We start from the raw sequence: 27,182 nt of genomic DNA, 5'->3' as shown, positions 1-27,182 counted from the left end.
GGCTCTAACATTGTGATTTCTATCAGTTTTTCTGTCTTAACAGGGAATATTTTCCTCCTTGAAGTTCACAAAGATCAAGATGCGAGAGAAAAATGATCAGAAGGTGATCGAACACTAAATTTTCTTAAGATTTAACAAAATTTCTTTTCACTATGTCTTAGGCCGCTAGTGTTTTCTCTATGTTAACAAGATGTAGAATTCACAGCTGCCACAGTTGAGGATTTTCTCTCGATAGAAATTATTTCTTATCCAGCAGCTATCATTGAAAATTTTATCATGGAATCAGTCAAGATGGAGCGAATGTGCAAATTAATTTGTAAAGATTAAGACTCATCTCAGATACTATCAGTACAATGTTACCTGTGAACTTATTTCTCTCTTCAATCAAGCCCATTTGAATGATTTTCTTAATTTTAAATTTTGCAGATTCGAAATGAAGGATTCTCGAGCTATATTCCTCTGAAGGAAATCTATGTGATGGATGATAAAGGAATTGATTTAATAACTAGATAGCCTATAACTTACGAATTGCTGGTAACTCAGATAATTAAGATCTAAATAGTGCATCCAAATTATGAACAGTTGTTAAAATTTTTATTATGGATATACAGAGCTAAATTTTGTTTCAGAATCTTGAATTGCTATACATTAATCCATGGAGCAGAGTCCTGTAGCATTTTGTAGTAGCCTGAAATCCATCACTCAGAAAATTTTTGATCATAACTAAGGAATTTTCAGTTTGGGTCAATCATTTTTACAGGCACAGCCCCCTAAAAAGATGAATTTTTGTTTTCATCTGTTTCAAAGAGTTGTAATTTCCATTTAAGGTAGAATCAAATACAATACAAATTGCTCTGTTTATTTTTCCACAATCTATCGGGTTAAACATTGAAAATATATAATTAATTCCCACCTGGTGTAATATTAATGAAATTGGTAAATGCCAAAGCCTTACTTCCTGCAAGAGCACAAAATTAAACAATTTCTGAATTCGGAAATTGGGGCAAAAGCCTCACAAATCGTGAGACAATTAATGAAATCAATTAATTTGCCAAATTTTTTGGAAGCCTAAATGAGAGAGGACAATTTTTCTTTTCTTCTCTATATTTTCAGTATTTTTTTCTGTTCCGAATGTTAAGTTTTATTTTTCATTCATCAACATATCAGAGTTAAGAGTTGAAGAATCACAAAGGTGCGAACCTATCCATTTACCCTGTGGGCTACGTGTTTCAGGTGTAAATATGTAATAAAATTCACCCCTGCCTGTTTTCATAGGACCTCAAAGTCATGAAATTTTGGTGCTTACCAAATTGCTGTAAGTATGAAGGTTATTTATCCTTAAGTTCTTATACAGGGTGATCCAAAAGCAGCGCACCATCAGTATTGGGGATCACCCCTGTAACTTTTAAATGAACTTAGATAGAAACTGGAAATTCGGTGGGTGTTCTAAGGTCCAAGGAAGCGACTGTCAGGACCCCCAAAATTTGAGGAGCGGCACTCTGAGAGGAGGCAAGAACTGTATGGGTGATGCGGTACTTATAGATCACCCTGTATAGCTCCATCACTCCCTAGCTTTACTGTGGCAAGTTGTAAAGAGTTAGTACTTAAGTAGATATCTAGTTTAGTCACAACTGAAGGTTAAATTTTGTCATGTAGCTCTTGTACTCTCACACTATAAGTGACTTCAAATTCTATTTTATAATTCAAACATTTTTTATAACAAGAATTTCATTGAAAGGAACGTACTTCTGAAAAAAAACAAAAAAAAAAAACATGATTTTAGGAAACATCATCAAGTATCTGCATGATATTTTCTTTCTTTTTAAAAGTTGAAAGTTAGTAAAGGCTTTCAAAATCAGTTTTAGAATCTGTGTCTGTGTGTCAAATTTTTTTAATTAACTGCAAAATCACCTGGCGGGTTTATCGGGTCATTCACAAATATTCAAACTTTGCTAGTGGAGGTTGAAAAGTTTAAAGAGCTTCAGTTATTTTTCCAACTTTTAAAAGAGAAGCTATTGTCTTAAGTTTCCAATTTTCTTGAAGTCAATAGTGAAATGCGTCCTTAAGATCAGTTGGGAGCAATGTAGAGAGTGGGTGTTTCTTTGTCCAAGGAGAAAACAAATTACAGGAGAAAGTTATACAAAGGATTAAAAAAATGCAAGTCCGGTCGCGGAATGTCTGGTCAGAGGATCTGAGCATACACCATGTCACATTTGAATCAACGGTCGTATTCAAACAGATATTATTATCTCAAACTGAGATTCATAATATTCGGGTTACTTGTAGTTGATATTTGAATCAAATACATGAAAATTTTAAAGCCAATGTTCAGAAATAAACATGTCTGATATTTTTATCAACGGTGTCCTTAATTTGTAATCAAGAACCTGTATGAATACATTTTGGTGTTTTTTGCTGTAATAAATAATTTAGTTGTTACCCAACTACTATCTATTTATTTTAACTCTCAATAATGGAATTTTTCTCATGTCAATTTTTAATTTTGGGCAGCTCTTATTTACTTACCTATTGTTAAGTCTCTACATGCCAAAATTCTTTCCTTCCTGACACTTTCATATTTGGCATTTATTAGAGCATTTTTATGAAAATCATTCTTGGAGAGAAGTTTCACCTCAAACACACCTGTCTCAAGACTCAAGAAAATTGCACTGACATTTTTGTTCCTTTTAGTTTCTGAAAGAATGGCAATTTGCCATCGGCAAATTGATGTGGCCATGGAAAGCTCATCACTTAACATCCACCATTAAAATTTTCAAAGCCCTTCAATGATGACAGTAACCACCAAAGGCAAGTAATAACGTCTTGTCTAAACGGTAATACCTAGAAAACCCCTTGTAATTCTTAGGAAATTAATAATTACCTTGAACTGCTGATGCAATTGCGTTCCTTTCTTTTTTCCCTAGCTTGCCGTATTGACGAAGGAATATTATTTTTTCTCTAGGCATAAAGCTGCATCTTTCACCTCCCCTCTCCTGTGTACCTTCATATTTTCATACTAATGACCCATCAGACGAATGCCTTATTTTAGCGGTTAGGCAAATTTAGTCTCCGCCATACATTGCCCAGGTTTTTACATAACCCATGTTCTGAAGGCGCACCTCAACCTCAACTTAAAAAATTTAAAACGAGCAAACGCTACGCACCCTATCGGACAACTTTTAAATTACTTAGATCCAGTTGTACCATATGCCAGCGAAAAATTCCCTTTCAGGGAAAATTTTTACTCACCAGATTTGTTTATTATTGTCTGAGTCCAATTGCAAAATGGCAACTAAAGAAGTGGATTTGTAATTTGATATTGATAAGTAATTTAATTGTAGTGAAATGTGAAAAGAAGCAATTATTTTCCTCTTCCCTCGAATTTTTCTTATGAAATGACGCGACTTGCGGATTATTTCGTTGTCGTCGGCTATGATCACGAGAAAGAAAGTAAGTTTCATACTTTCAGGTTATGCCTCAGAGACTTCGGTCTTACCTGTCAAAAAATTATCATTTTCATCCTTTATCTCTCTTTATATTTAGAAGATGATCCACTGTTGCACTAAATTCCTTGTTTACTTAGCTCACATGTAGAATAATTCATTTGTACTTTCAGGGGCAGGGGCAAGTAACGGAATTATTCTGCAACGATTTCCAGAAAAAGATTGGTCGGACGCTCCTTTTATCGAAGGGATAGAATGGGTCAGTATCTTTCAAATAAATTATTATTTTAGAAAATCATTTCAACCCTGTTTGGAGTGTATCTCACTCTGAAGTTTCAGCATTCAGTCTATGAAGTATTTTAATTACTTGAAACCGCTCCAGTTTGCTGACTTCCGCTACAAGAACCGAGTGTGATTCATGTAAGTATCCTATGTCTGCAGGGTCAGGAACTTATACGATCAGCTGTATCAGAAGTTGCTAAGTTCTCTTAATGGAACCTGAAGTATGATATGTTGTTCATCAGTTGTGGAGGGGGGGCAGGGGATTGGACCTACTTGCGGCAAATTACGGAATTGAGGCGGCGGATTTCACAAGCGATATCCCATTTTTCTTCATCTTCTCAATCTCATTATGCAACGAAGTCATGTCGAAAGCATATGAATAATAAAGGAAAATGTAAAATGTCTCACCAGATTTAGGATCTTATCAGCTGCTATTTGGCATCCAAAAGTGTGAGATTACAGTGTTTTCTTTCCTTTGTGTATTTCTATTCATCATTAGAACTATGTTGCTCTCATCTTGTATCCATCCATAGAATCATGATGTTTTCATCTTCTATTTACAGATTATCTCTAGCCCTGTGAATAGGGTTTGACATGAAAATCTGACCAGTTCTCACCGAGATCATAGTCTATTACTTTTATTAAAATCCCTCATCAGAAGTATTGCATGACATGTTCCGTATTTTTCTAAAAACTGTGTCAACAATTTTTTGAGATCTCATGAAGTAGACGCTATCTTGAAGAAGAGAAGAATTTCTCAAACAAAAGAACTTGGCTATTGATAAGTTCTTTTTTTTTTCCCCATGGTCTATGTTGCTTGTCTTCTAATTATTTTTTTCGGTTTACAGTTCTGTCAGCCGCAAGGATGGGCATTATCATCAGAAAGGATCGAGCCCACATTTTTCGTCTCCGTCCTGACTGACATTGATGCTAATCGGCATTACTGTGCCTGTCTTTGCTTCAATGAAACAGTCTCAATTACACCCACTAAACCTGTCGATGAGGTATTTTATTATACATCATTTCCTCAAGCACTCTTACCCCCTAAATTTTCATATTTTGTCATAGTCGTTCTACTGTTCTACTCGGCCAATTTCAATGTTTTTAGTAACTGTAGACAGATGATAGTCTGTAGATGAGCCTGTTCATTTTAGAAGTTGTCTTCCATTGATGCTTACTGAAGTTTAATTTTAAACCAGAATCAATATTTTTTTTTACTTTATCACTTCGTTTTTCTCTTTTGATTGTGTGGACCCAGCAGTAGGTACTTACTCTAACATCCGTTGAACCAGTGTTTGAGCTACCAAGGATATTCAGAGAGTTCCAAGGTCTCTTAATCTTGAATCAGCTGATTTTCCTTAAAATTCTCGCAAACATTCCTCGATTTCCTCTAAATGTACGCAGTAATTTCATTCCTAATACAAAAGTCATCACTTGATGAAAATTTCCATGAATTGCCTCTTATATATTATGCATTCAGTGCATTGCAAGATTAGGCCGTTCCTGAAAAAAGGCATTTGCCGAAAATTTGAAGGATCGAATGTTAACTCCAAGTAGGTAGAGATTCTCTATTACAATAATTATTCAGTCTGTAACCAATTGTTAATACTTAATTGTGTCCATTCATAGATTGAAGAAACGGTTGCAGGAGAACCAACCCCACACCACACTTTAACGTTGAATTCAAGATCAAGTATCATGTATGCCCCAAAGTGTCTAGTTTTGGTGTCCTGTCATGATTACATCGAAACTTTTCGTGTAAGTCATTTTGCCTATTGAAATTGGACTTTTGTTTGAATTTTGGTGCTCATGATTTTTTTCAACTAATAGTAGCAAAAAGCAGTTTAATCTCTCAAATTAAAAAAAATTTGGTGGGAAAAGTAAGTATTCAACACTTTTTAGGATTTGAGTCTATTCTCCATTAGAGCATTTTCTATAATCAGTAAAAAAAAAGAAAGAAAAAAAATTATTGCATAGGTACATACTCCGTTATTTCCAAAAACCTAATAAGTTCTTGTATTTTAGACTTAATTTTTCAATTTGCCACCAGGTGTACATTTTCAACTCTTCTGTTTAGAAGTTACTTTTAACACATCCTGTAAAATTGGTCCTCGAGAAATTGAAAATTTGTAATATTGTAAAAGACATGCTTTTAAATGTATCCTGAAAGGGTTTTGTGTGTCCCACTCAAACTTTGGCTCTTTGACTCATTAGGTTAAAAAAACATTTTTTTTTTCCTGCTTGCAGAACTGTTTGGGCATAATTTATACAGTTTTCATTGATACTGTCGGCACACCCCTTGAAACCCTTGTCGGGAACATTCTCGGATGTGTTCAAGTTCCGCCAGCGGGAGGGCCTCAAGTTCGGTTCAGTATTGGAGCTGGAGATCGCCAGGCTCTCCAGCCGCCTCTCTCTCCAACTCTCCCTGTCACTCATACTTCTGTTCACCTCCTTTTTCAGCAACTAGGTAAGATTTGTCTGAGACATGGAACAGTTTAACATGATGATTGCCTGGCCGTCCATAGTGACAATTTTCTTGTGTCCGCCTCTGGTTGGAACAATTCCTCTGACCAGGTGAATTGGAAACATGTGTTAATCTAGTCATGAATAGTCATTTGTATGACTCAAGTAGAACAGAGATAATGTTAGCACAAGTAACAAGCTCTAATTGTTTTAATCATATCACCTAATAGTAAGAATGCTTCTAGCAGGTCCACTGTGAAAAGAATTGTGAAAATGCAACTGAAAGATAGAGGAGGTATTGCAGAGACCACCGATGATTGTTGGCTTACAGCTTTTGTATTTCTGGTTTGCCAGTGTGTCTTTCAGTTTGATGGGAACAAGACTTGCTGGCCATGAGTTTTCACTGCAAGTGTGCCGTTAATTCCACAGGATATGACAAATATTCTTTTTAAATAATTAATATTCTCTGTTCTGCTGGAAACTCAACAATGGCAGTAATAATATTGAATGACTTTTATACCTTAGACCTCATTTGAAATATCCTCAACACATGAGATTGATTTTAAAAATGATAAATGCAAAAGATTGCATTTATTTTATGACAAGAAAAAGAGAGACTTTCCGCTGTGTAAAAGCGCCAAACTTTTGATAAGTTTGATATGATGTTACTTACAGTTAGTGTATTAACACTTGTTTTTTTTTTGTCTTTTGCAGGTATACGAAATAGTTTAGTTTTGTTTTGCGCAATCATGACAGAGCATAAGATCCTGTTCCAGTCACATAGCTATACGCGACTGAGTGAAGGCTGCCGAGCTCTCAGTGCTCTTATGTACCCGTTCCGTTACTCACATGTCTACATCCCACTCTTGCCAGCTGCCCTTGTTGAGGTTCTCTCTACACCAACGCCTTTCATAATGGGTGTCCATGCCTCCCTGAAAACAGATGTCTCTGAGCTGGTGAGATTTGCTCTCAGTAGAATTACCGTTCATCAGTCTTCTGTATACTATCAATTTTACATGGCGTCTATTAGTCCAGACAGTCCCAAAAATATAGAAAATATAGTTATACGTTTCCTAGCAAAAACAACTTGATAGCCCAAGAAGTGTGACAAGGAAAACGTGGGTATGTTTACTCATCTATTTTTCATTCAAAGTATGAATAGGCTCAATGCTTTACAAATGAAATAATAAAACCAAGGCAAAATCGTGGCTCTGTAATTATCAAGTGGATGTATGTATGGTAAAAGGAATTATATTGCACACAATCCCTATGTACATAGTTCCTTACTTGTAGCATAAATACGTCCAAGTAATGAAAGGTAATTTAAAAAGATATAGTTTCTCCAAAGAACAGTTAGTTCTTTATTTATTTGCGCCATCCATAAAGGGGTTACCTAAAAAAACATTTAATAAGAACTTCATTTTCTGTTTGTTACATCATTGTTTGTCACTACAGTTACTATCTTGCGTTACTTATCTAATCTTGCCATTATTGCAGATGGATGTGATAATCGCAGACTTGGACGGAGGAAGCATAATGGTGCCTGATGGAGTTTCCCTACCACTCCTGCCAGAGCCTATCCTCTCATCAACACAGGAGTCCCTTTCGCTGGTTCTGCAGCCAGAGCTTTTCCTGGCTGACCATGCATTCCCTCCATCTGCTCTCCACCGCCCCTCTCACCCAGCAATTCTTGATAAAGAGATTCGGGCCATTTTCATGCGATCTTTCGCTCAACTTCTCCAAGGCTACCGCTCCTGTCTGACCATCATCCGCATCCATCCTAAACCAGTTATTACTTTCCATAAGGTACGATGATTGTTAGTCAATTTGAGGTTCATGGATTTATACAGGTCAATCTAAAAGTCTAGAACCGGTTTAACTCCTCCCACTTATGAATTGAAACTTAAAAATAGAAAAACTGAAAAATACGAACTAGATGCTGAAGATCTTCTGAGGTTTGTGGTTTGATTGAGTTTAGAGGCAGTTATGTCACGCACATGTATATACTCAGCATCCATGCGAAATAAATTTATGTACTTTCAGAGTGTAACAGAAGATCAGCTGCATTCAGTTTAGCATTTGAAGTAAATATACAGGGACGAAGATGACGGATCTTCTGTCTCTCCTCTTAGCGCTAAAACTTATTGTACACGGACTCTAGAGATATTTAAAACCTCAGGCTTTTTCCTCAATTAATATGACCCATTTTTTGGTTCATGGAAAAGTTTGGATCTGTATCTTTGTGGGCTGATTTGGATTCTTACTCAAAATTTTGAAATGGCGATATTTTTCTTATGGATCAAAAATAATTAAACAAAGTAAGACTTTTAGCAAAAGCCCGCAATTTTAACCCATCACTATTTCAAAACAGTAGTTAGTCAAATTTTTTAAAACTTGAATATCTTTAGGAGAGCATTTTTAAATTGGTGTTGGAGAGGAACTTCTCTTTACTCTGCTAATTTGTTTCGATCTCTTTCAGAAAGAAATTACTCATTGCTGTCTCTAAAAAAATATAGGGTTCCCCCTGACACATCTCTCAAAAATAATTTTTTCATGATCCCCATTGTGTTATGTATTATTGGAGAACATGAGAATATGCCTAGCAGAAGACAAAGGGTCACGGTCAAATCTACGTCTCAGACAATAGTCGGTTCCAATGCAAAGCCGAAGTTCAAAGAGGGTATTTGAAAAGCAACACTGGCAAATGTATTGAATTATTATCAGTATGAGGAAGCATTTCAGTGGAGCAAATTGACGTATAAAAAAAAAGAAAATTATTCTGAACAAAGCGGTCTATTTGAGGCAGTTCTTCTTATCATATTTGGGTATCCACTGAGATGACCTATTTTTAGAAGATAGTTGCCGACGAACCTACATTGTAGTCAGCTGAATGAAAAATATCAAATTAGTGAAAAGATGTTTTAATTGAGGTTCAAGCCAAGAGGGTTTTATTTCCTCTTTTACTGCGGTCTTTCTACTAAGCTGCAGGAGACAAAAGGGGGGGGGGGGCGTTGCAAAATGATGCATTTTTAAAAATGACTTGAATGATTTTGTTGTTGTTGTTTTTTTAAAAAAAAAAAAATAGAATGAAAAAATTCTATAAATTCAAGCAGCATTTTCTTAAGGGGGGTGGGGTCAAAAAATTATGCCTACTTAAAAATGATTTGAATGATTTTCCTTTTTTTTTTAAAAAAAAACAAAAAAAACCAAAAAAACCAAAGAAAAGCCAAAAAACTTCTATAATTTCGAGCGGCACTTTTGTTTCCATAGGTTCAGAAGTCTGTGGATATGCCCAGCCTCTTGTGTTTTTTTTTTTTTTTTTCAGATTTGATGCACTTCAGGTCAAGTGTATGTCCTTCCAGGATTCCTCTAAAACAATTTCCATTAAATTAAAAGGCTTTAATGAAGAAAATCAGCATCTAATCACATTATCTCAACCAAGATCAGGGTAGCGAGAGTACACCTATCAAGCCATTCATCCTCTGCTCATCAATTTTAGACTTCTCTAAGTCAAAATCTGAGAATCTGCGATGTTGAAATAAGCAACTGACTAATGGCACCTACATATTCACTTTTTGTCTCTCTTTGAAATTTTTGGCGTTTTTTTTTATTTTTTTTTACATATATTTCTTAAATGGGCTATGATTGATGTTCTAAATCCCCCTCCCCCCAAGTTATGTGTTTCTCTAATCCAAAAATTTTAAAAGTCATATTGGCTGACAAACGTAAATTTTCAATTTTTTTCCTTCTAACAGTTTTTGGGAATTACAAAACTTTTGGACAGACACTTTAAATCTCAATAACAGTCTAATGTAAGTGTATATTTTTTTCTTTTTTTGCAGGCGGCTTTCTTAAGTGAACGATACCTCTCTGACTGTGATTTTACAACACGAGTTTTAGACTGCATGTTTTTTACTGCATTTGTGACAGAACGTGGGCCACCCTGGCGACCATGTGATTGTTGGGATGAGCTGTATAGCAACATTACAGAGCAGTTGAAGATGGAAAGCCAAGACCAAAGACTAGTCTTAACACATATTCAGGTAAATAATTGGTCTACCATTCTTTCTTGTTTATCCTCAAAGGCCAAAAAACGCTCTATCTTGGAGATAGAGTTCTCACCAAATAAATTCAAGCACTTGATTCTTGCATTTAATTTCAATGCAAAACTGACGTCCTTTGACCTTCTATTGCAGTCAAAAAGTGCATAAACTTATTTGGCATAGATCCTAGGAAGATGGAGCAAAAAGTCAATACCTTTGACAGTATCTTCTTTTGTATCATTAACAATTCTCTAACTGTTTTGTTTGGAGAAAATTGTAAATCTTGAACACTAATACTATTGAATTGAATCGTTCCAGGAATTAGCACAACAGCTGCATCAGAACGAGAATCCAAACCCTCAACCCTATGTTCAAAAAATCTTGAAACCGCCAGAGGGTGCATTTGCACGAATTCATCACCCACCGTTCCCTCGCATCGATCCCACCAGAGTACAAACAATAATAGATGATGGCCAAGCCAGTTATAATCTCAAAGCAAGGTACGTAGTCAGGGTTTTTATTTTATTTATTCTCTTGACCAAATCTGCAATTCTAAAAATACCCTTGATTGCTGGACCTTTTTGTCATCTTGGGTTCCATTTCTGGCCTTTCACAGGAAAATGAACCTGAAAGCTGAAGGAAAAAATAGAGCTGTTGGTACCTCTTCTTAGAAAAATGCCACAAGAAAACTTTGGCACATATGAGCTCCGATCAATGAAAATAACTAGGATTCATGAAGTTTGCAGTTAGGTTTTGAAGCCTCCAATCCGTCTTGATTAGTGCTCAAAATCATGTGATTGAAATGGACTGCACACATTTTGTATTGAGGAGCTACAATTTCTGGCTAATTTTAGAAACAACCTTTGGGTTATTTGTTACCCTACACAGATAGGTGCCTCTATTGATGAGGCTGAGATATTAATTCTGTATTGTCAAATTTAGTCCAAATGAATTTTAAGTGTCTCGGGGTCTAATGAGTGTTATTGGAACTTAAAAATTTGTTTTCTTGGTTATTTTTAGACAAGAAAATCTGGAAAAAAAAATTATTGAAAGGTCAACTCAATCAGTTCTGTACGAAATTGAATGAACAAAATAGGGGCCACTGACCCATTTTCAACATAATTTTTTACTATTTCAACCAACTTATCAAACTCAAATGTCTTCTCTATTATTCTTTTATCCCTTTGAAGCAGTATCTCTTTTTTTCAAAACTCAGAGTTTCCATCTCATATTTTATGTTTTCCAATTCATGCTTACGCTCCTCAGGGGTAGTAGAGGGAATCTATTCTGGTAAGCAAAATCTTTCATTGTATCTCTTCCACAAAATTAGCAAAACTTATCTTTAAAATCATCAAAAATTCCTATCAAAATGTTGCCTGCCTGACCACGCAGCGTCGGAATTTTCTATGTTTGCCTTGAAAAAGTAATATTGAGGATCTTTAAGTAACAGTCCATCAGACAAGGTACAAATTAAAATGTTGCACAATATTTCTGCTCTTTGTAATTTTACGCAGAAAACGATTCAGACAACGGAAAGTTGGGGTTTCAACTTATGAACGAGGTATTAACAAGTAGCTTAACACAGATAAGATGGAAGTTAGATTATTCAAAAGATGCCCTTTGTATTTTTGCCACTTATTTCAAGTTAATTGTAAACACTTAAATCTTGCTTAGAAGTTAATATCCAGACTTCTCCGTTTGTGATTCGTTGCCCTCGTCAAATTTTGAGGAGAGAACTTGTTGCTTAGTGCTTTAATTCATTTACTGTATAGAGGCCCATTGTTGAGTTGCTATATTAAGCAAATGCACAGCGAGCCACTTTTTTGTTGATGATTGGCCGATCGTTTTTGTGTAATTAGAATTTTGTTTCCTTGATCTATTTTCAGATCAATCACCTCATCTAATTATCACTCATGTATGAATTACGTCCACTATATAATTCTCAGATCATAACTCATTCTGATCAAAATTTTGAAACTATCTTTTAAGTGTGGTTTTAAAGTTAGATATCTGGTTGCTTTTAGGTTGAGTGCTTTGAAGCCACTCCCCCCAAGAATTGTACCAACCGGTCTCCACATATCAAACGTGAATGATTCCAGGAATATAGTCAGTAATTCAGCTCGACGTTTAGAGGTTAGTATTTCCACAGTCAAGTAGCCAGACCTTGCATGTTGTTCAGCAGCCCGACTGTTTTCACATGGATGCAGAAACAATCGGCCTGCTTACTGTGTTACTTTTTGTGGGCTTAGGTAGGAATACACTATGTATACATGAAGTACAAATTGTCACTCAAAAGAAAAGTAACTTGTAAATCATATTTTGCGTTTGTTTTATCATATAAAGATCAGAATCAAGATATATATAATAACGCATACTTTTTTAGTTGACAATTATCTGTCCACTTTTTGGGTTGTTGCCCATCTTCAGTGTTAAGTATTTAAAATATGTAATGATGACCGTTTTAAAATACTTATCACAATGCATAATTAGAAAGAAAAAAAGCAAGATAACCATCGGAACTTATAATGTCAAGAAAAGGAAATATTTTGAAGACATATCACAAGATTTGGTCGTTGTTCCAGGTTTTGAAAAATTGTATCAACTGCATTTTTGAAAACAAGATATCAGATGCACGGAAAACATTCCCAGCTGTTCTGAGGGCGCTCAAATCACGGACAGCCAGAATGGCCCTATGCACAGAACTGGCGCAGCACGTTGTCGGGAACAAAGCAATGCTGGAGCACCAACAGTTCGACCTTGTTGTTAGACTGATGAATTGTGCCTTACAAGTAAGTTTCTGGTAAAAATATCGTTTACCAAATCAAGCCACCTAAAACGGTCAGATATTTCAGAGATTTCTTCAGTTTTAAGTGTGCTCCTAGATAGTAGGAGAAATCGTTTGAAATGGAGATCTCAAAAAATATATTCTCTTTTAAGGTTTATCTCAATTTTTAAAACTTACAAATGTGTTCATAAGATCTTTCAATGAAATTTTCCAGCTTGAAAGTAAAGTTGAGCGGCGGACCTAATGAATGGGGCCAAGGCTCATGAATGAAAAGGTGGCTCCTGCAAAAGTAGTATGCTGTAGCGTCCTGTTAAGTTTTTTTTCAACCCACTCGCCCGTGGCTCAATTCTCATTATTCACTTATTTCTTGTTTCCTCCTCTACCATTGACTGAAGGCAGATGAAGAGAGAGTGGGAAAGAAATTTTCTGTTGTCAGGGAATCATTACCTCAAAGTTGAATTTGGCGCTATTAGTTAATACCATCTACAAATTTTCACAACAATTGACGCAAAACTGTCCACAGACTTTTAAAGGAACCACTTTTTCAAACTTAAATTTGTAAGGTTAAGCTTTAGAACCTACGTTTGTCAGGGGAGAAAGGGTTTATCTTGACCTGAAGAATCACCTCTTAAAATCCAGCTGGTTAAACCTGGGGCGCATATTACCAAAGTTGTGATCCCCTCATTGAAGAAAAGAGTACTCATTTAGGTTCCGTTTAAAATTCAATTTTTTCTCTCTTCTGAGCTGCGCAACTTCTATCACTGTGAGTTTTTTGTTCAACTAATGGTTGACTGATGTTCGGATTTTTCCCCAGGATGGTTCACTAATGGACGAATTTGGTGTAGCAGCAGCCCTGTTGCCTTTAGCGACAGCTTTTTGTAGGAAATTATGTACAGGTGTCATTCAGTTTGCGTATACATGCATTCAGGTAATATTCCACTTATATTGAATTTATCCTTATAATTTGGCACTTTCTTGGTGGGAATTTCTAGCTATGCTTTTATTTACTGCATACAATTTTTATGAGAAACATAGCCTTGCATACGCTCAAAGGTAGGGATAGGACTTGAAAGAGATTTTCAAGTGCGTGCAGAACTTTTGCATATCCTTAATCCTGGAATGTATATGACAGTATGTTGATACATTGTAGTTGTGATTATTTCAGTTTTATGTTATCAAATATAATCAGAACATTTTGTCCTTTAAAAAACTTGTGTTTATTTTTTTTTTCTTTAGAAAAAAGCAATGTATAATTTTTGTCATTAAGTATATGATAACGCTTATATGTTGCAAATAGCTGCTATCATTAAAGTTTAAATCAGGATTTGACAGGTTGGCCACAAAGGTGTTTTTCATATACATAACCAAGAGACAGGCGCACTGTCAGACGGTCAGTCTAGCTTGACACACCCCTAAATCATCCTGCTCATTATTTAGCTGGAGTCAACAAAAAAGATGATGATTTTACAGTCTGGTCTGTGCTTGTCAGTCTCTGGTGCCTGATGCCATCCCACAATTAAAAACTTGGACACCTGATGTCATTGCTGAGGGGTTAACTTAAGTAATCTGTGCATTAATTATAATTAATTATAGTTAACATCACTGGGTTTTCACTGGCCTTAGTATTCATGAATTGAAAATATTCCATCTCGCTTAAATTTATCGTATTATTTTCAGGATCACGCAATATGGCAGAATCAGCAGTTTTGGGAAGCGGCTTTTTACCAAGATGTTCAGAAAGACATCAAAGCTCTGTATCTGGATTCACAAAGCAAGCTCAACCCAGTGACGCCCCTGAGAGAGGTATGCAATGAATTCACATGTTCTTTTCCTCTTCAAATGATACTTAAATCAAAGCTCTGAATTATTGCGCTTATCATTTGAAAAAAAGGACAGAATGAGAGAGTACAAGTTTCCCAGAATATTTGTGTTTCATTAAATGAAAATTTGACAATGTCTGAACGCTCATACAGCAGTTTTTCTTTGCACAGCAGTACATTACAGCTTCTTGGTTTCCAAAATTTAGAGTATCCTTTAGTCATTTATGTGTGTTTGATCAAAATAGCTGCAAAGATATAGATTTTATCAAAAATTGAAATTGGTTTTTTTTCTGAATCTTTTTACCCAAAATCTTTGAAGTCCCCGTTTTCAGTGTCAATAAGGTCACAAGGTGTATATTTTTTATTGTTTGTTTATGGTCTTTGCTGGAGTTCAAAAAAAGTTGGTGGTCCGTTTTCAAAATTAAGTGCAAAATGCCAAAGTGTTAAACCCAATCTTGTGGAAATGGACCCTTCAAATTTTTGTTTTTTGTTGTTTTCAGAGCAAAGACTTTATTTGGAAGGATGGTAGATCTAGTTTTCTAAGAGGACAAGAACCCTCTGCTCTAGAAATTGCTGCCGAACAAATGCGGATACGAAACTCTCTGGACACAGGTCTGTCTCCCTTTCATTAAACTTTGAAAGTTTACATTTTACAGCAGTCATTCAAGAAATATATATTTTTGAAGTTGGTTTGGTACTACTTTGTTTTTAAATTTCTTTTTGTTTTTAGAAGCTTTATTATTGAGGTCCAGTGAAAAACTAACAAATATTGTCTTGAAATTAATTCCAACTTAAGCTCCTAAACAATGGCCTGCGTAACTATCTATTTGTACTAATTGGCCAGGTGTGGGCGGGACCTGGGATAGAAAAAGCCTTAGCAGTCAATGTGCTTGAAAATTCCATTACATTCTTGAAGCCTAAAAAGTTTGATTTCTTGTCATAGAGCTTAAATTTATAGTTTAAAGGTGAATTTTCTCAAGAGGTTCACCTCGAAATGAGATTTTTTAAAAATCGCCAGAATAACAGTTTTTTAAAATAATTAATCTACCGATTTTCAAATTGGAAGCTTGACTTAATCCAGAAGAAAACAACAAGGAAAAATGTTAACTCACTAATTTCAGAGGCTCATCGCTGTTGGTTTCCACCTGTTTATATTCAACGTGAGTTTTTCTCACTAAAATTTTTATTTTTTGAACTTCTAGACAAGCAGACAGAACTAGCAAATAGCGAGGAAAGCACACTTTACAGTCAGGCAATCCACTTCGCGAATCGTATGGTATACCTTCTTGTTCCTCTCGACATGGTCTCCAAGAACCACAAACATGACAAACATGCGATAGATGATGAAAGAGCCAGCAACAGCATCACGAATCGGTGAGACAGCCCAAGACTGCAAAATTACAATCTTTTAAGGTTTATTTTTTAATGTAATTGATTTTGGAAATTTACAATAAGTCCACTCCGTTTTACATGATATTCTGATGAGGATACTTGCATTTCATGCATGAGGTCTAATTTTTTCCAGTAATTCAATGTTTCAAATCGAAGAAAGTAGAACAAAGAAGTGAGTTGAATAATCAATTAGGTTTAAGCAGAGAAATCAGGTTGAATTCGCCTACCTTTAAAACTCCAGTCTTTCAAGAAACATACTTGAGCTGGCAAGAACAGTCAGCAATTAGGGAAATCACAAATTTCAGTTTTAATATTTCAATAAAATTGTTGCAGGTCTAGTGTAGCAGAAAGTGATAGCGGAGATGCTGAGTCTGGCTTTGAGGACCAAGACCCAGGGGAGACAGGCACAGCAGTAATTCGGCTCGTCTCTCGCTTTGTTGACAAGGTGTGCACTGAGGGAGGCGTTAGCGCCAATCACATTCGGAGTCTGCACCAAATGATTCCTGGAGTGGTCCATATGCACATTGAGACCCTGGAAGCAGTCCAGAGAGAGTCCAAGCGCCTCCCTCCCATCCAAAAAGTAAGCTCCAACAGTTCCTTTTTACAAAAGATTCTGGAGGTATCCCATTCCAAATGTGGATTTTATCAATCTCATGCAGTGTTTTGTAATAATATCAACAAATTGAATTGGGCAGCTCTTAGCAATAGGAAATCAATTGACTTTTTCAAGAACATAAAGTTAAGATCATTTCGTGCTCATTCAAAAATATGTTTTCTCCTGGTGTAAGTAAGTCAGCAAAATAGATTTTTTATAGAATATGAAAATTTACTAAGAAGTTCATTTTTTACATTAAATTGTAGCAAGGGCTAAAACTTTGAACCTATTTTTCTATGTTCCAAATCCATATATTTTGTTCTCTTCTCGCTAAACACTGTTTAACCACTGTTTAACCAATAATTAGTAATAGAATCATAAGATAGAAGATCAAAGAAACAGAAAAGAAAAACTTACCTCAAACTATCTGCAAGTCAAGACCATCTGCATGTTTCAGAATTCAATTCGTTGAATTAACTTTTTCAGGAATGTAATAATAACTTCTTTTTATCATTGTTCGCTGTGCTTGTTTTAAAAACTTTTGAATTTCTGAATTTCAGCCAAAGATTTTGTCCCCAAGCATGTTGCCTGGTGAAGAACCATTGATAGAAGGCCTGCGAGTCTATCTGCTAGCAGATGGCCGGGAAGAGGGCACTGGTGGGGCCATCGGTGGACCTCCATTACTTCCTGCTGAAGGCGCAGTATTCATCACCAACTACAGAATCATATTTAAAGGAACTCCATTAGATCCATTTGGTATGTTTGTTTCATTTATGTTTCACCTTCTCTGTATTTTTGGGCTGCAGAATGTACAGTGAAGTTTCCAAAACATTATTTGTACTAATTTTAAAATCATCAATATTCATTTTCTTCCTGTAGCAATGGTACCTCGCTCCTGTGATGTAAAATTATTAAATTTGATCTCTAGTCATTGTTTTGACTATTTGAAGAACGATAAGTGTATATGGGCGTCTATCTTAAAAATTTCAGAAGTTGGACTTTTCTGGTACCTCTCAAGCCTATAAAATTCCATTGAAATACTCAGTATAAGTAATGAAAAGTAATAAGTGCAGAGTGCGAAAAGTTTCTTTTAATCTAAAACTCTTGTATATTTTGATGTTATTGTCAAAAATTTCACACAGCATTCCTCGTAAAGCAACTTCTCGTAAGCAACTCTTACCAAGTGGTTAATTTTCTTCATAGTTTACTTTTTGCTTTTAGTGTCTTTTCGCTTCATTGTCAGCATAATTCTCATAAAATTGTCTACACTTTTTCAGCATGTGAGCAAGTAGTTGTTCGGGCTTTTCCTCTTACCTCATTGACGAAAGAAAAACGTATCACAGTCCAATATTTGGCACACCTTGACCAGTGGCTGCAAGAAGGCCACCAACTACGTTCTTGTACATTCCAGGTAAACATTGTTCTCTCCTCCTATGTTGTTTATTCGTGTATCTCTTCGCCAAAGATATTGCCTTAGACAATGAATTGAACCCACCTAAAATTCATTACCATGTCAGTCACCTGTATTTGACCGAGGACTGTACTACCCCTGCTTCAATAGTTGCATGTGACTGGGATTGCAAATTTTGTGATTTTGGCGCACATTCAGAATGTTGGCGTTTCTAGAAAAGTTTGCAAAGCTAGTGAAAGATTTCCTATTTGCTTCAAATCAAGCGTTTCCTCATGCATATTCAATAAAATATATAGGTGCAAGGAAAATGAATAACAATCTTATGTTTTTGCTTCCAGTTAATCAAAGTGGCATTTGACGAAGAAGTTTCTCAAGAAAGTATCGAAACCTTTAGGAAGCTAATACATCGTGTACGACATCCTCCACATATTTTCCACCACTTTGCATTTACCGGCCAGGTCGTTGTTTCTCAGGCCCCACACCACAAGGATAAAGAAAAGAACGCTACACTTAAGTAAGAGAAGATTTTTTTCATACTAATTTTTTTTAAAATTAAGAACCATGAAATATGTGAAGATAATTTTATGCTGTGAAATCTAATTACCAATAATTAGAGAGAAGATAGAATAAGATCATGAGCAGCGCTGTTCAAATTTTTCCATTTTCCGTGCATTTACCATCAGTTAAGAATTTTTAGACCTCTTCAAAATCTTAAAGAATTTTTTTCGCTAACAATAAATATAACTTGCACTCGCTTTCATATAATTTGTTTCATATTTTCAAAAACCTACCGTTTAAGTTTTTGGAATAAAAGCTGTATTTAAAAAAATAAAACAAACTTTATTTACTTGGGAATTTTTTGACACAGAGATTGAAAGTTTTCTCTGAGCTAAAAATCTCCATAACAAATAGGATCAAGTTTACAAAAGAGTTACATGAAATGTGTAATGCCAATTGGACCTCTCACTCCCCCTTTAGAATGCTTCTGTGACTTAGGTTCCTATCCTTTAAAACGTTAAAGCATATAAGCGTAAAGCTCCCCTTGACCTTCCTCTTTCTCCGTAGAGGGTTACGTATTTTATGAACGGCCCTTAAAATATAATCTTAAGATTGTATTATCCTGAAAATTGTTCCTCAAATGGGTTTTAGGTTTAGATTTTAATTTCAAACAATCACAACTAGTTTGTATCCCAGTGGTTAATTTTAATTGATTTTTAATCATAAGCTCAAATTTCACTTTATTAAAAATTGCTTAAAAAAATGAAGCTGAACACTTTCATTCAGGTCTGCGGCAAGTCTTTTAGCACCCATCATCATCTATGGTACTATGTTCACTTGACATAAATCTTTCGAGTTGTAACTCACAAAATATTATGTAATTTAAATTTAGTTCACATGATAAAACAATGTTCTGTATTTTACAGAGGATTCGCCAAGAAAACCCTAATGAAAACAGCAAGGAAAGCTGGCTTTAAGCAGAAAACATCATCAAAGCGACAAAAGTATGTCTTGCCAAATATGGGAAATAATATCAACCCCAATAAGTATTCAACATCGCCAGGTCGCATGAGTCTTCCGTTTACTGATCCAGATGATTTGTCAGGTAAACTTACAAAACTATTTACTTAAATAATCGATTAAATAAGTTATTAAATTGATTATTTATTTATGTATTTATTTACGAATTCCCGAGCAAGCCCATTAACGAAAGTTTACGAGAAAAAGTAACAAGATGGCTAGGGGGCATATCATGGATTTAAGATGCTATAAACTCTTGATTTTTTGTTAAAAGATGAGATAGATAACTGAAAGAAATCATAAAAGAGGAAAATTCATTTCCAACCCTACAGATATGAGACACACACATTTATATGAACATATTTCTATCAAACAGAACTATGTGCATTGAGACATGAGCCCTGAGACCCATAAGAATACATGCATAACAGGGCTCACGTCATTATGCAGGTAGTTCCGTTTGACAGAAATACGTCCATATGAGAAAGTAGAGGGGGGAAATCATAAAAATTATTAAAAACCTAGAACAAAAGCAAAAATCAAACTTGGTCTTGATACTAGTCATATGTAACCTCTCTGCAATGTATGTTAGTCAGTTGTACTGTTTTAATATTACATTTTTAGAAGGAGAGACTCAGAGGTGCTGGTATGAATCTGAAAGAACATGGAGTAATAGTATAGAGTGTTCGATCTCCGTGAAATGAAGTAAATTGAGATAATTTTACATTTAGGGCAAGGTTAAGAGTCGGAGCAGTTGTCCCAAACAATTCCATTCTTTGTTGTTTCATGTCCTCAGTGTCTTTTTGGGCAAAACTGAAAATTTCCATGATTGTTTTCTTCTCTGCTCTGAATTTTTCTTTGTATGTTTCCAGTCGATAGTTTCGAGATGAATGTGGGAGTGGGAGCAGGTGTGGGTGTACTCCTTCCATCACCAACGGATGCCAAAACTCTTGAACGCATGTCTGAGAGAAGCTATGTACGCGACTGGACTCGCCTAGGACTCACTTCTTCCAGCAGTTCTGGCAAAAGCAAGGATCCGTTCAAAATCACCACTGTTAACTCGGTTTACATGATGTGTCGAAGGTGAGTAAAGTAGTCTATGGTGTGAAATGTTTATTTTATCAGTCAAAGTTAAAAATGTCCACTGCAGGAAAAGAAGGGAGTAATTTACACCAAGAGTTATCTAAATATCGTAAGCCTTTCATTATGCTGGATAAAAGAACTGAGGTTTCAATCGTTCATACTTGCAGTTCCTCCAGAGAGTGGTTGGAGGTAGGAGCATAATTATGTAAGCTTTGAATTTTCTAAGAGGCATTGAGATAGGAGCGTCTGCAAAATGTATAATAAAAATATTTTGTGATCATTGCCATGTGTGATTTAGACCTCTGTTCTTTCATCAGCAAAAGTGAAAGCTTGTAAAATGTGGACAAAATTTGATGTTTGTACTGACCCACCTCTTTCACTATACTGATCAAACACTGGAAAGATGAGTTGTGAAATTCAAACTTCATATCAAAAATATATAGATATTAAATTTTGTCAACACTTTTCAATTTTTATAATCAATCTGCTAACAGACCGTTGAACCTCTAGTTTTGTCTAAATCAATGAAAGTGATTAGAAAACTTCGGAGCTTAAAGTTCAAAAATAAAGCTTAAAATAAAGTAATTTTAGAAAGGAAGTTTAGTGTTTTGAGTAATGTGAAAGCAATTTTTATTTAACTCAATTTTCGTTTTTTTTGCAGCTATCCAGCCCTGTTGGTGATGCCAACTGGTATATCTGATGAGAATGTGCGGAGATTTTGTCGTTGTTACCGAAATAGTCGTGTGCCTGTCATCACATGGCGCCATCCTCGAACGAGAGCCCTGTTCTTGCGTGGAGCTGGTTACCACGGTAAAGGTGTGATCGGAATGCTCAAGTCCACCCATCCTGCATCCACTGGTATGTAGCAGTTGATTTTACCTGTCCTCAAGAACTTTAGCCTCTATATTATCACTTTGAAAATTAGATTTTTTTCATACATCTGTCGGTATCATGTGTAAGCGCTGAAACTAAAAAGATAATCCTGCAGAAACAGGAAAGTTTAAAGTTGAAGTTTGATTCTGATTACCCCATTTTTTACTCCCTTGGATTTTTTTGAAAGGCGTATTGATTGTGCTTGAGGTAAGGTGTCGTTTCACTAAAATTTCAGACCCCCAAAAAATTATAGGGTGGCGCTGGGGGGGGGGGGGAGGAAGTTGAAACCTTCATTGCCGATCTCAGGAATGAAAAAAAGACATCGTTTTTCAGTTTGCGCTAAAAATATTCTAAATTTATGTACTTTAATATTCCGAAAAAGACTTACCGGTTTGCGTTTTAAAGCTTTGTTTTACGCCTTAGTACCTGCACAAATGTTGATTTGTCAATATTTTCAAGCTTACCTCCGTAATTTCTGTGCCTTACTCTCAAAATTCTGAGTTACTTTCAAGCTGTTTTTTCATACTATTGACACTGGTCTTTTAATCTCTTTCTCAGGAGTATCTCACTCAGACTCAAGCTCTTCAGTAGAACAGGAACGGTACCTGAATGCCATCGTCAATGCAACTCCTTTGTCTGTGCTGAGACAAGGGTCAGCTTGGGGTATGTCTGACTCAAGCCTAAGCCTCAACTCGCTACTCATGGCAGCAGAGGATGCGACCAACACCCTTACACCCGAGGCCTCTCGCCGTTCTTCGCACAACCCATTCAACAAGGCTATTGGAACTATGGGGTAAGACCAAAAATCCCTATGTTTTTGAGGTTTCTGTCGTGTTGAATGGTAATAAAGTAGCTTGAAGTTTCTGATATTCACCAAAAAGTGAAAGAAGTGTTTTGAACATTGAAAGCATATAAAGAATCAGTGTTTCTATTATTTAAACATTTTTTGCACCTGAATAACAATCATGCTCAGAATGCTCCTGAAAATGTATTTGATTGATTCATCATAACCTCCTTTTTCAGGATGTTCCCGCGGTCAAGTGGTGGTAAAGGTGGTAAGAACTTCGGTCGGTGGGGCTCCCTAAAAGATCGCCGCAACAGTTCTGGCCCATCGGTGGTTGGTCAGATGCGCACATCACCCATCAACCCAGCTCGGCGCTCCGCAGATTCCGACTCTGGCACTGAGTGCGTCCAGACATTCCAACGAGCTGCTCTCTATATTCTTGGCGAAAAGGTATCAACTGACTTCAATTTGAAGTTTTCTTATTTGTTTGATCTTAAAAGAAAAAACTCAAGTTTATAAAGCTGCGCCTGTGTACTATCGATACTTGGGTAGACCCTGTTGCAAAGCCATCAACATTTTTTCACTAAAATTCAAGAGATGTTTCCAAAATTAAGTTTATTCACCCATTTCAACTTATGGGCCTTTATTTCTTTAAAAACAAATGTTGGGTTAGAACAAGGTATTACAGTCCACCATATGTCATATGCTTGAAATCCTTGCTCTGATAGTGGTGAAAAATTGGATACTCTGAAGTTTTTCAAAAAATCTTAGGTCATTAAATGACTTCCTTTTCCAGTTTTCTATTTAAATACTGGTAACACGTGTTAAGACATTTCTGAAGGGGATTAAAAAATTAGACATTGTATAGGAAAAATTGTGATTCAAAACAATGTTTTGGATTTTTAAACTCATAGCTTGTTTTCCAGTGTTTTGAAAGGATTTTTGATGTCTTCCTTTTGTGCAAACTTAGTCACCGACCACTAAGAAAAACTATTTTATGGAAGCAGGAAACTTGTCAAAATGTGTTACAGAATAAGTAAGATGCACGTCAAGAAGTGGCTTCTTTCGATGCACCCATTGCGATTTTCTTGCAACTTCACCTGCACAGAGTCTTTTTACTTGACTGTATCTCTTAGGTGCAACAGACCCATTTTCAGGTCTCTCTTAATCACAACTTAGCTTGCAAATCTATAGTAGCCTGATAGCAAATGGGCTACAGTTCATGATCAGTCACATAATTTGTTTTAAATATTTTGTCTCAGACCCAGATGAAAGGGATCAAGCCGGACGCAGTGCCGAAGATTGATATGATCCCAGTAGAGTACGCAGACGTGCGACACACAAAAGCAGCATTCAAGAAGTTGATGCGAGCCTGTATCCCTAGCTCGGCAAACCAGAGTCAAGAGCCAGACCACTCTTTCTTCAAGCTCATTGAGAACTCGGAATGGCTCCAGCAGATCCAGAACATCATGCAGCTGTCTGGCGCTGTTGTGGATTTGCTGGATGTCCAGGGCTCTTCTGTCATGCTCTGCCTGGAAGACGGTCAGTACTTTTTATGACAGGTAGTAAAGTAGCAAAGATTAGAAATGTGAAATTCAGTCGGATGAATTTAACCGTAATGGATTAGCCTAACTACATTTTACGTTCCCCAATTTTCTTTTACATTATGTTTGTTAACAGACAACTAAATTATTTAAGGCTGTTAAACCCTCCGTAAATTTACCGTGGACTATGAAAAATACATATTTGCACAAAATTTGAGTTTCAGTGTTGCTTAGTTTCTGTTTAAAAAAAAAGACATCAGAGGAAATGGATTAGTGGCCCCTCTTTTTTAATTTATTTTGTGAAAGTATGGAGTAGACTAAGCTTCTAGGAATTCTCCAGAATATTTTTAATCCCTAATGGCTAAGAAACTGCATTTTGAAAATGTTACAAATGGGACCCAATTGAAATAATGTTTTTGACAGGCGCTGATGAAGTAGCCATGTGGGAAAAATGGTATTTGCTGATTGGCTGAAGTCAGCTACAGTCATCGCCTTGCTATGGCAATTCAACTGTCGGTTTTTGATCAGTCGGATGTTCCTCAATTTTTCTTCCCTTTAGAAATGATTGTTTAAACACTTTATTGGAGTTTTTAGTTTTTTTTATGAACTTGCAAGGGAAACTATGCAACAACCCTGCAAAAATTCTTTGCCACAGCCTTATTAGACAACGTCTGATGTATTTGAGCTGACTTTAGTAAAGTTGGTTCAATTTCCACAACATTTTTTGGCGTTTAGATTCATTTTGTTAAAATATACAAAGGAGTAAGCTCTAAAACGTGTGTGCCCTTTTGTTGTCAAGGAAAACGTTGTTTACTAATAGGGGTTGAATTTTTATTTTTCAGGTTGGGACATAACCTGTCAGATCTCCTCTCTAGCCCAGCTATGCCTGGATCCACATTATCGCACCTTGGAAGGCTTTCGAACGTTGGTGGATAAAGAATGGCTTGCCTTCGGGCATCGCTTTTCTCACCGCAATGCTCTAGCTCAGGCCTCACAGGCATCTGGCTTCGCACCTACGTTCCTTCAATTCCTAGATTGCGTACATCAAATCCAAAATCAGTTTCCTTTAGCCTTTGAGTTCAACGATTTCTACCTCCGTTTTCTTGCTTATCATTCCGTATCGTGTCGCTTCCGCACATTTTTGCTGGATTGTGAGTTGGAGCGGGTGGAGTGTGGGATCGCTGCTGTGGAAGACAAGCGGGGCTCGTTGACATCGCACCATAAGGGAGTGGATACTGGGTCTGATGACGAAACAATCTATCCTGGCGGCAGACTGGCTGGCACACATGTTGGACCAAATCTTGGGCAATCATTGTTTGATTACATTGAGAAGCAGCATGCACGATCACCGGTGTTTTTCAACTTCATGTATCAGCCAGATCTTGATCACCCGGTTTGTATTCATTTTTAAAGTCATTTTAACCCCGTTTATAAATTAATTATTTTTCTAGAAATATTGCAAATAAATTTTTCAGTATAATTCTAAGATGTGAGAGCTCTTGCACAATTTCAAACTGTCAGGTGTTTTGTATTTCTTTCCTAGCAAGGATCCCTTTTTGACTATTAAATTCAAACTAATTTTCCCTTGCACAGCCCATGTCAATGATAACATATTATAAAATTTTTTGGTGCAGGTTTTGCGACCGCAGTCGCATATGGCAAACCTTGAAGTGTGGCGGTATTACCTCAGTGAAGAGCTTGCGCATGGACCCAGTTACGATTTGGAAATAATCCAAATGGATTCCCAGCAAGAGGAAGAGGCTGAAGCCGCTGATGGTGTCACCAAATCCCAGCGCAAAGTTGTATCCTTGGGGTAAGAGATAAGTTTTTCTTCTTGTTTTAATCAAACAGGAATAAAGTTATTCAAAGTATTGTATCAAGCTAGTCATCGGGCACATTTGAAAACTTTTTATCTAAATTTATTCTTCCAGCAATTTTATTTTTCTACTTACATTAGTACCTCCATTATTCGGCCATCACTTATCCGATGCAAGCTTTGCCACAATTCATCGAATAATCGAAGTATTACTGTATGTGTTGAGGGGAGGAATGCATCGACTTTCTTTAGTGAAGAAGATGAACATCAAAATGGAAATAAATTTTCTGAAAATATCACGAATGTTAAAGCGTCACTGAGGAGTATTTTTCTTATTTAATCAAATCACTGCTTTATTTTAGGTATCATTCAGTGGAGCGATCTCTCCCAGACGCATTCACCTACATCCTTGAAGATATCCACAAACTTGAGACGGAATTGGGACACTTACCTCAGAAGTGGAAAATTCTGTGGGACACACTGGAACTTCCGACAACAGACTCCCTCACGGTAAATCAGTCAACTTTTCAAGAACATTTTTTGTTGATCTTTTTTCTCATTCAACTCTCTATTTACACTGTAAAAATCGTTCTATTGTTACTCCAGTCCGATTACAAGAGAATAGTATTTATATAATAGCAACAAGCATCCTAGAGCAATGCATCCATATTATAAGTACGATGAAGAAATAGAAATAGAGATAATATCAAATAGAGAAAAATTGGCGAAAATTCGTAGAATACCAATAAAAGAATAAAAACGCTTCGGCCATAGTTAAAAAAGGAATACTATTTTGAATTACAGATTAAACAAATGCAGGCTGCATTAATGCAATTTTAAAACAAGCACTAAACAAACAACAAAAAAGATAAAAAAAAAACCCACAAAATATGGTAACAAAATACAAATGAAGAATGAAGGTATCATGAATCACCCAACCTGTCATGCTCCAACATAAATATTTTTGAATGTGTACTTTCCAGTATCTCTGATTTGAGTCTAATAATCGTTGATAATTGCAGCGACATGCATCTTTAAGCACACAGCTGGTTCGCTGGCATGGTCGTCTGTTGCACAAGCGCTCAACGCTGGAGATCCTAATGCGAGGAAAACTTGTCGGCACAAGCAACACTCAAGAATCATCTTCGCATCAGCCATATTCTGCTCCTCACCGCTTCGAACGCTACAACTTCACGACTCCAACCTACTGTGATCAATGTAACAATGTACTCTGGGGCCCTGTGAAGGTAACAGTATTTTGTTTTTTTCCCATTCTTCGCATTAAAAGTTGAATTTAGTTTGAATCAAGTATTAGCTTTCCAGAAAACAA

The 27,182-nt window shown here is 36.2% G+C and overlaps 1 protein-coding gene across 1 annotated transcript in view; it reads left to right on the top strand.

Annotated features, from left to right (window-relative positions):
• Positions 1-3,253: 3,253 nt before the first annotated feature.
• Sbf (SET domain binding factor) overlaps positions 3,254-27,182 on the top strand; it is a 33,797-nt gene continuing 9,868 nt past the window's right edge. Inside the window, exons 1-29 of the mRNA XM_019042233.2 lie at positions 3,254-3,450; positions 3,617-3,702; positions 4,574-4,729; positions 5,355-5,483; positions 5,973-6,192; positions 6,903-7,144; positions 7,686-7,994; positions 10,031-10,231; positions 10,550-10,731; positions 12,256-12,364; positions 12,814-13,020; positions 13,831-13,944; positions 14,694-14,819; positions 15,337-15,448; positions 16,039-16,210; positions 16,562-16,808; positions 17,384-17,579; positions 18,101-18,234; positions 18,573-18,748; positions 19,659-19,837; positions 20,625-20,835; positions 21,497-21,693; positions 22,267-22,501; positions 22,732-22,942; positions 23,755-24,034; positions 24,879-25,429; positions 25,671-25,849; positions 26,215-26,362; positions 26,875-27,099. Coding sequence (XP_018897778.2) covers positions 3,396-3,450; positions 3,617-3,702; positions 4,574-4,729; positions 5,355-5,483; positions 5,973-6,192; positions 6,903-7,144; positions 7,686-7,994; positions 10,031-10,231; positions 10,550-10,731; positions 12,256-12,364; positions 12,814-13,020; positions 13,831-13,944; positions 14,694-14,819; positions 15,337-15,448; positions 16,039-16,210; positions 16,562-16,808; positions 17,384-17,579; positions 18,101-18,234; positions 18,573-18,748; positions 19,659-19,837; positions 20,625-20,835; positions 21,497-21,693; positions 22,267-22,501; positions 22,732-22,942; positions 23,755-24,034; positions 24,879-25,429; positions 25,671-25,849; positions 26,215-26,362; positions 26,875-27,099 — 5,589 coding nt within the window. The 5' untranslated portion in view covers positions 3,254-3,395. The remainder of the gene's footprint in view (positions 3,451-3,616; positions 3,703-4,573; positions 4,730-5,354; positions 5,484-5,972; positions 6,193-6,902; positions 7,145-7,685; positions 7,995-10,030; positions 10,232-10,549; positions 10,732-12,255; positions 12,365-12,813; positions 13,021-13,830; positions 13,945-14,693; positions 14,820-15,336; positions 15,449-16,038; positions 16,211-16,561; positions 16,809-17,383; positions 17,580-18,100; positions 18,235-18,572; positions 18,749-19,658; positions 19,838-20,624; positions 20,836-21,496; positions 21,694-22,266; positions 22,502-22,731; positions 22,943-23,754; positions 24,035-24,878; positions 25,430-25,670; positions 25,850-26,214; positions 26,363-26,874; positions 27,100-27,182) is intronic.

Source organism: Bemisia tabaci, chromosome 3 (genome assembly GCF_918797505.1).
Source record: "Bemisia tabaci chromosome 3, PGI_BMITA_v3".
NCBI lineage: Eukaryota > Metazoa > Arthropoda > Insecta > Hemiptera > Aleyrodidae > Bemisia > Bemisia tabaci.
Note: the sequence above shows the minus strand (reverse complement) of the source record. Positions and strands in the feature narration are given on the sequence as shown.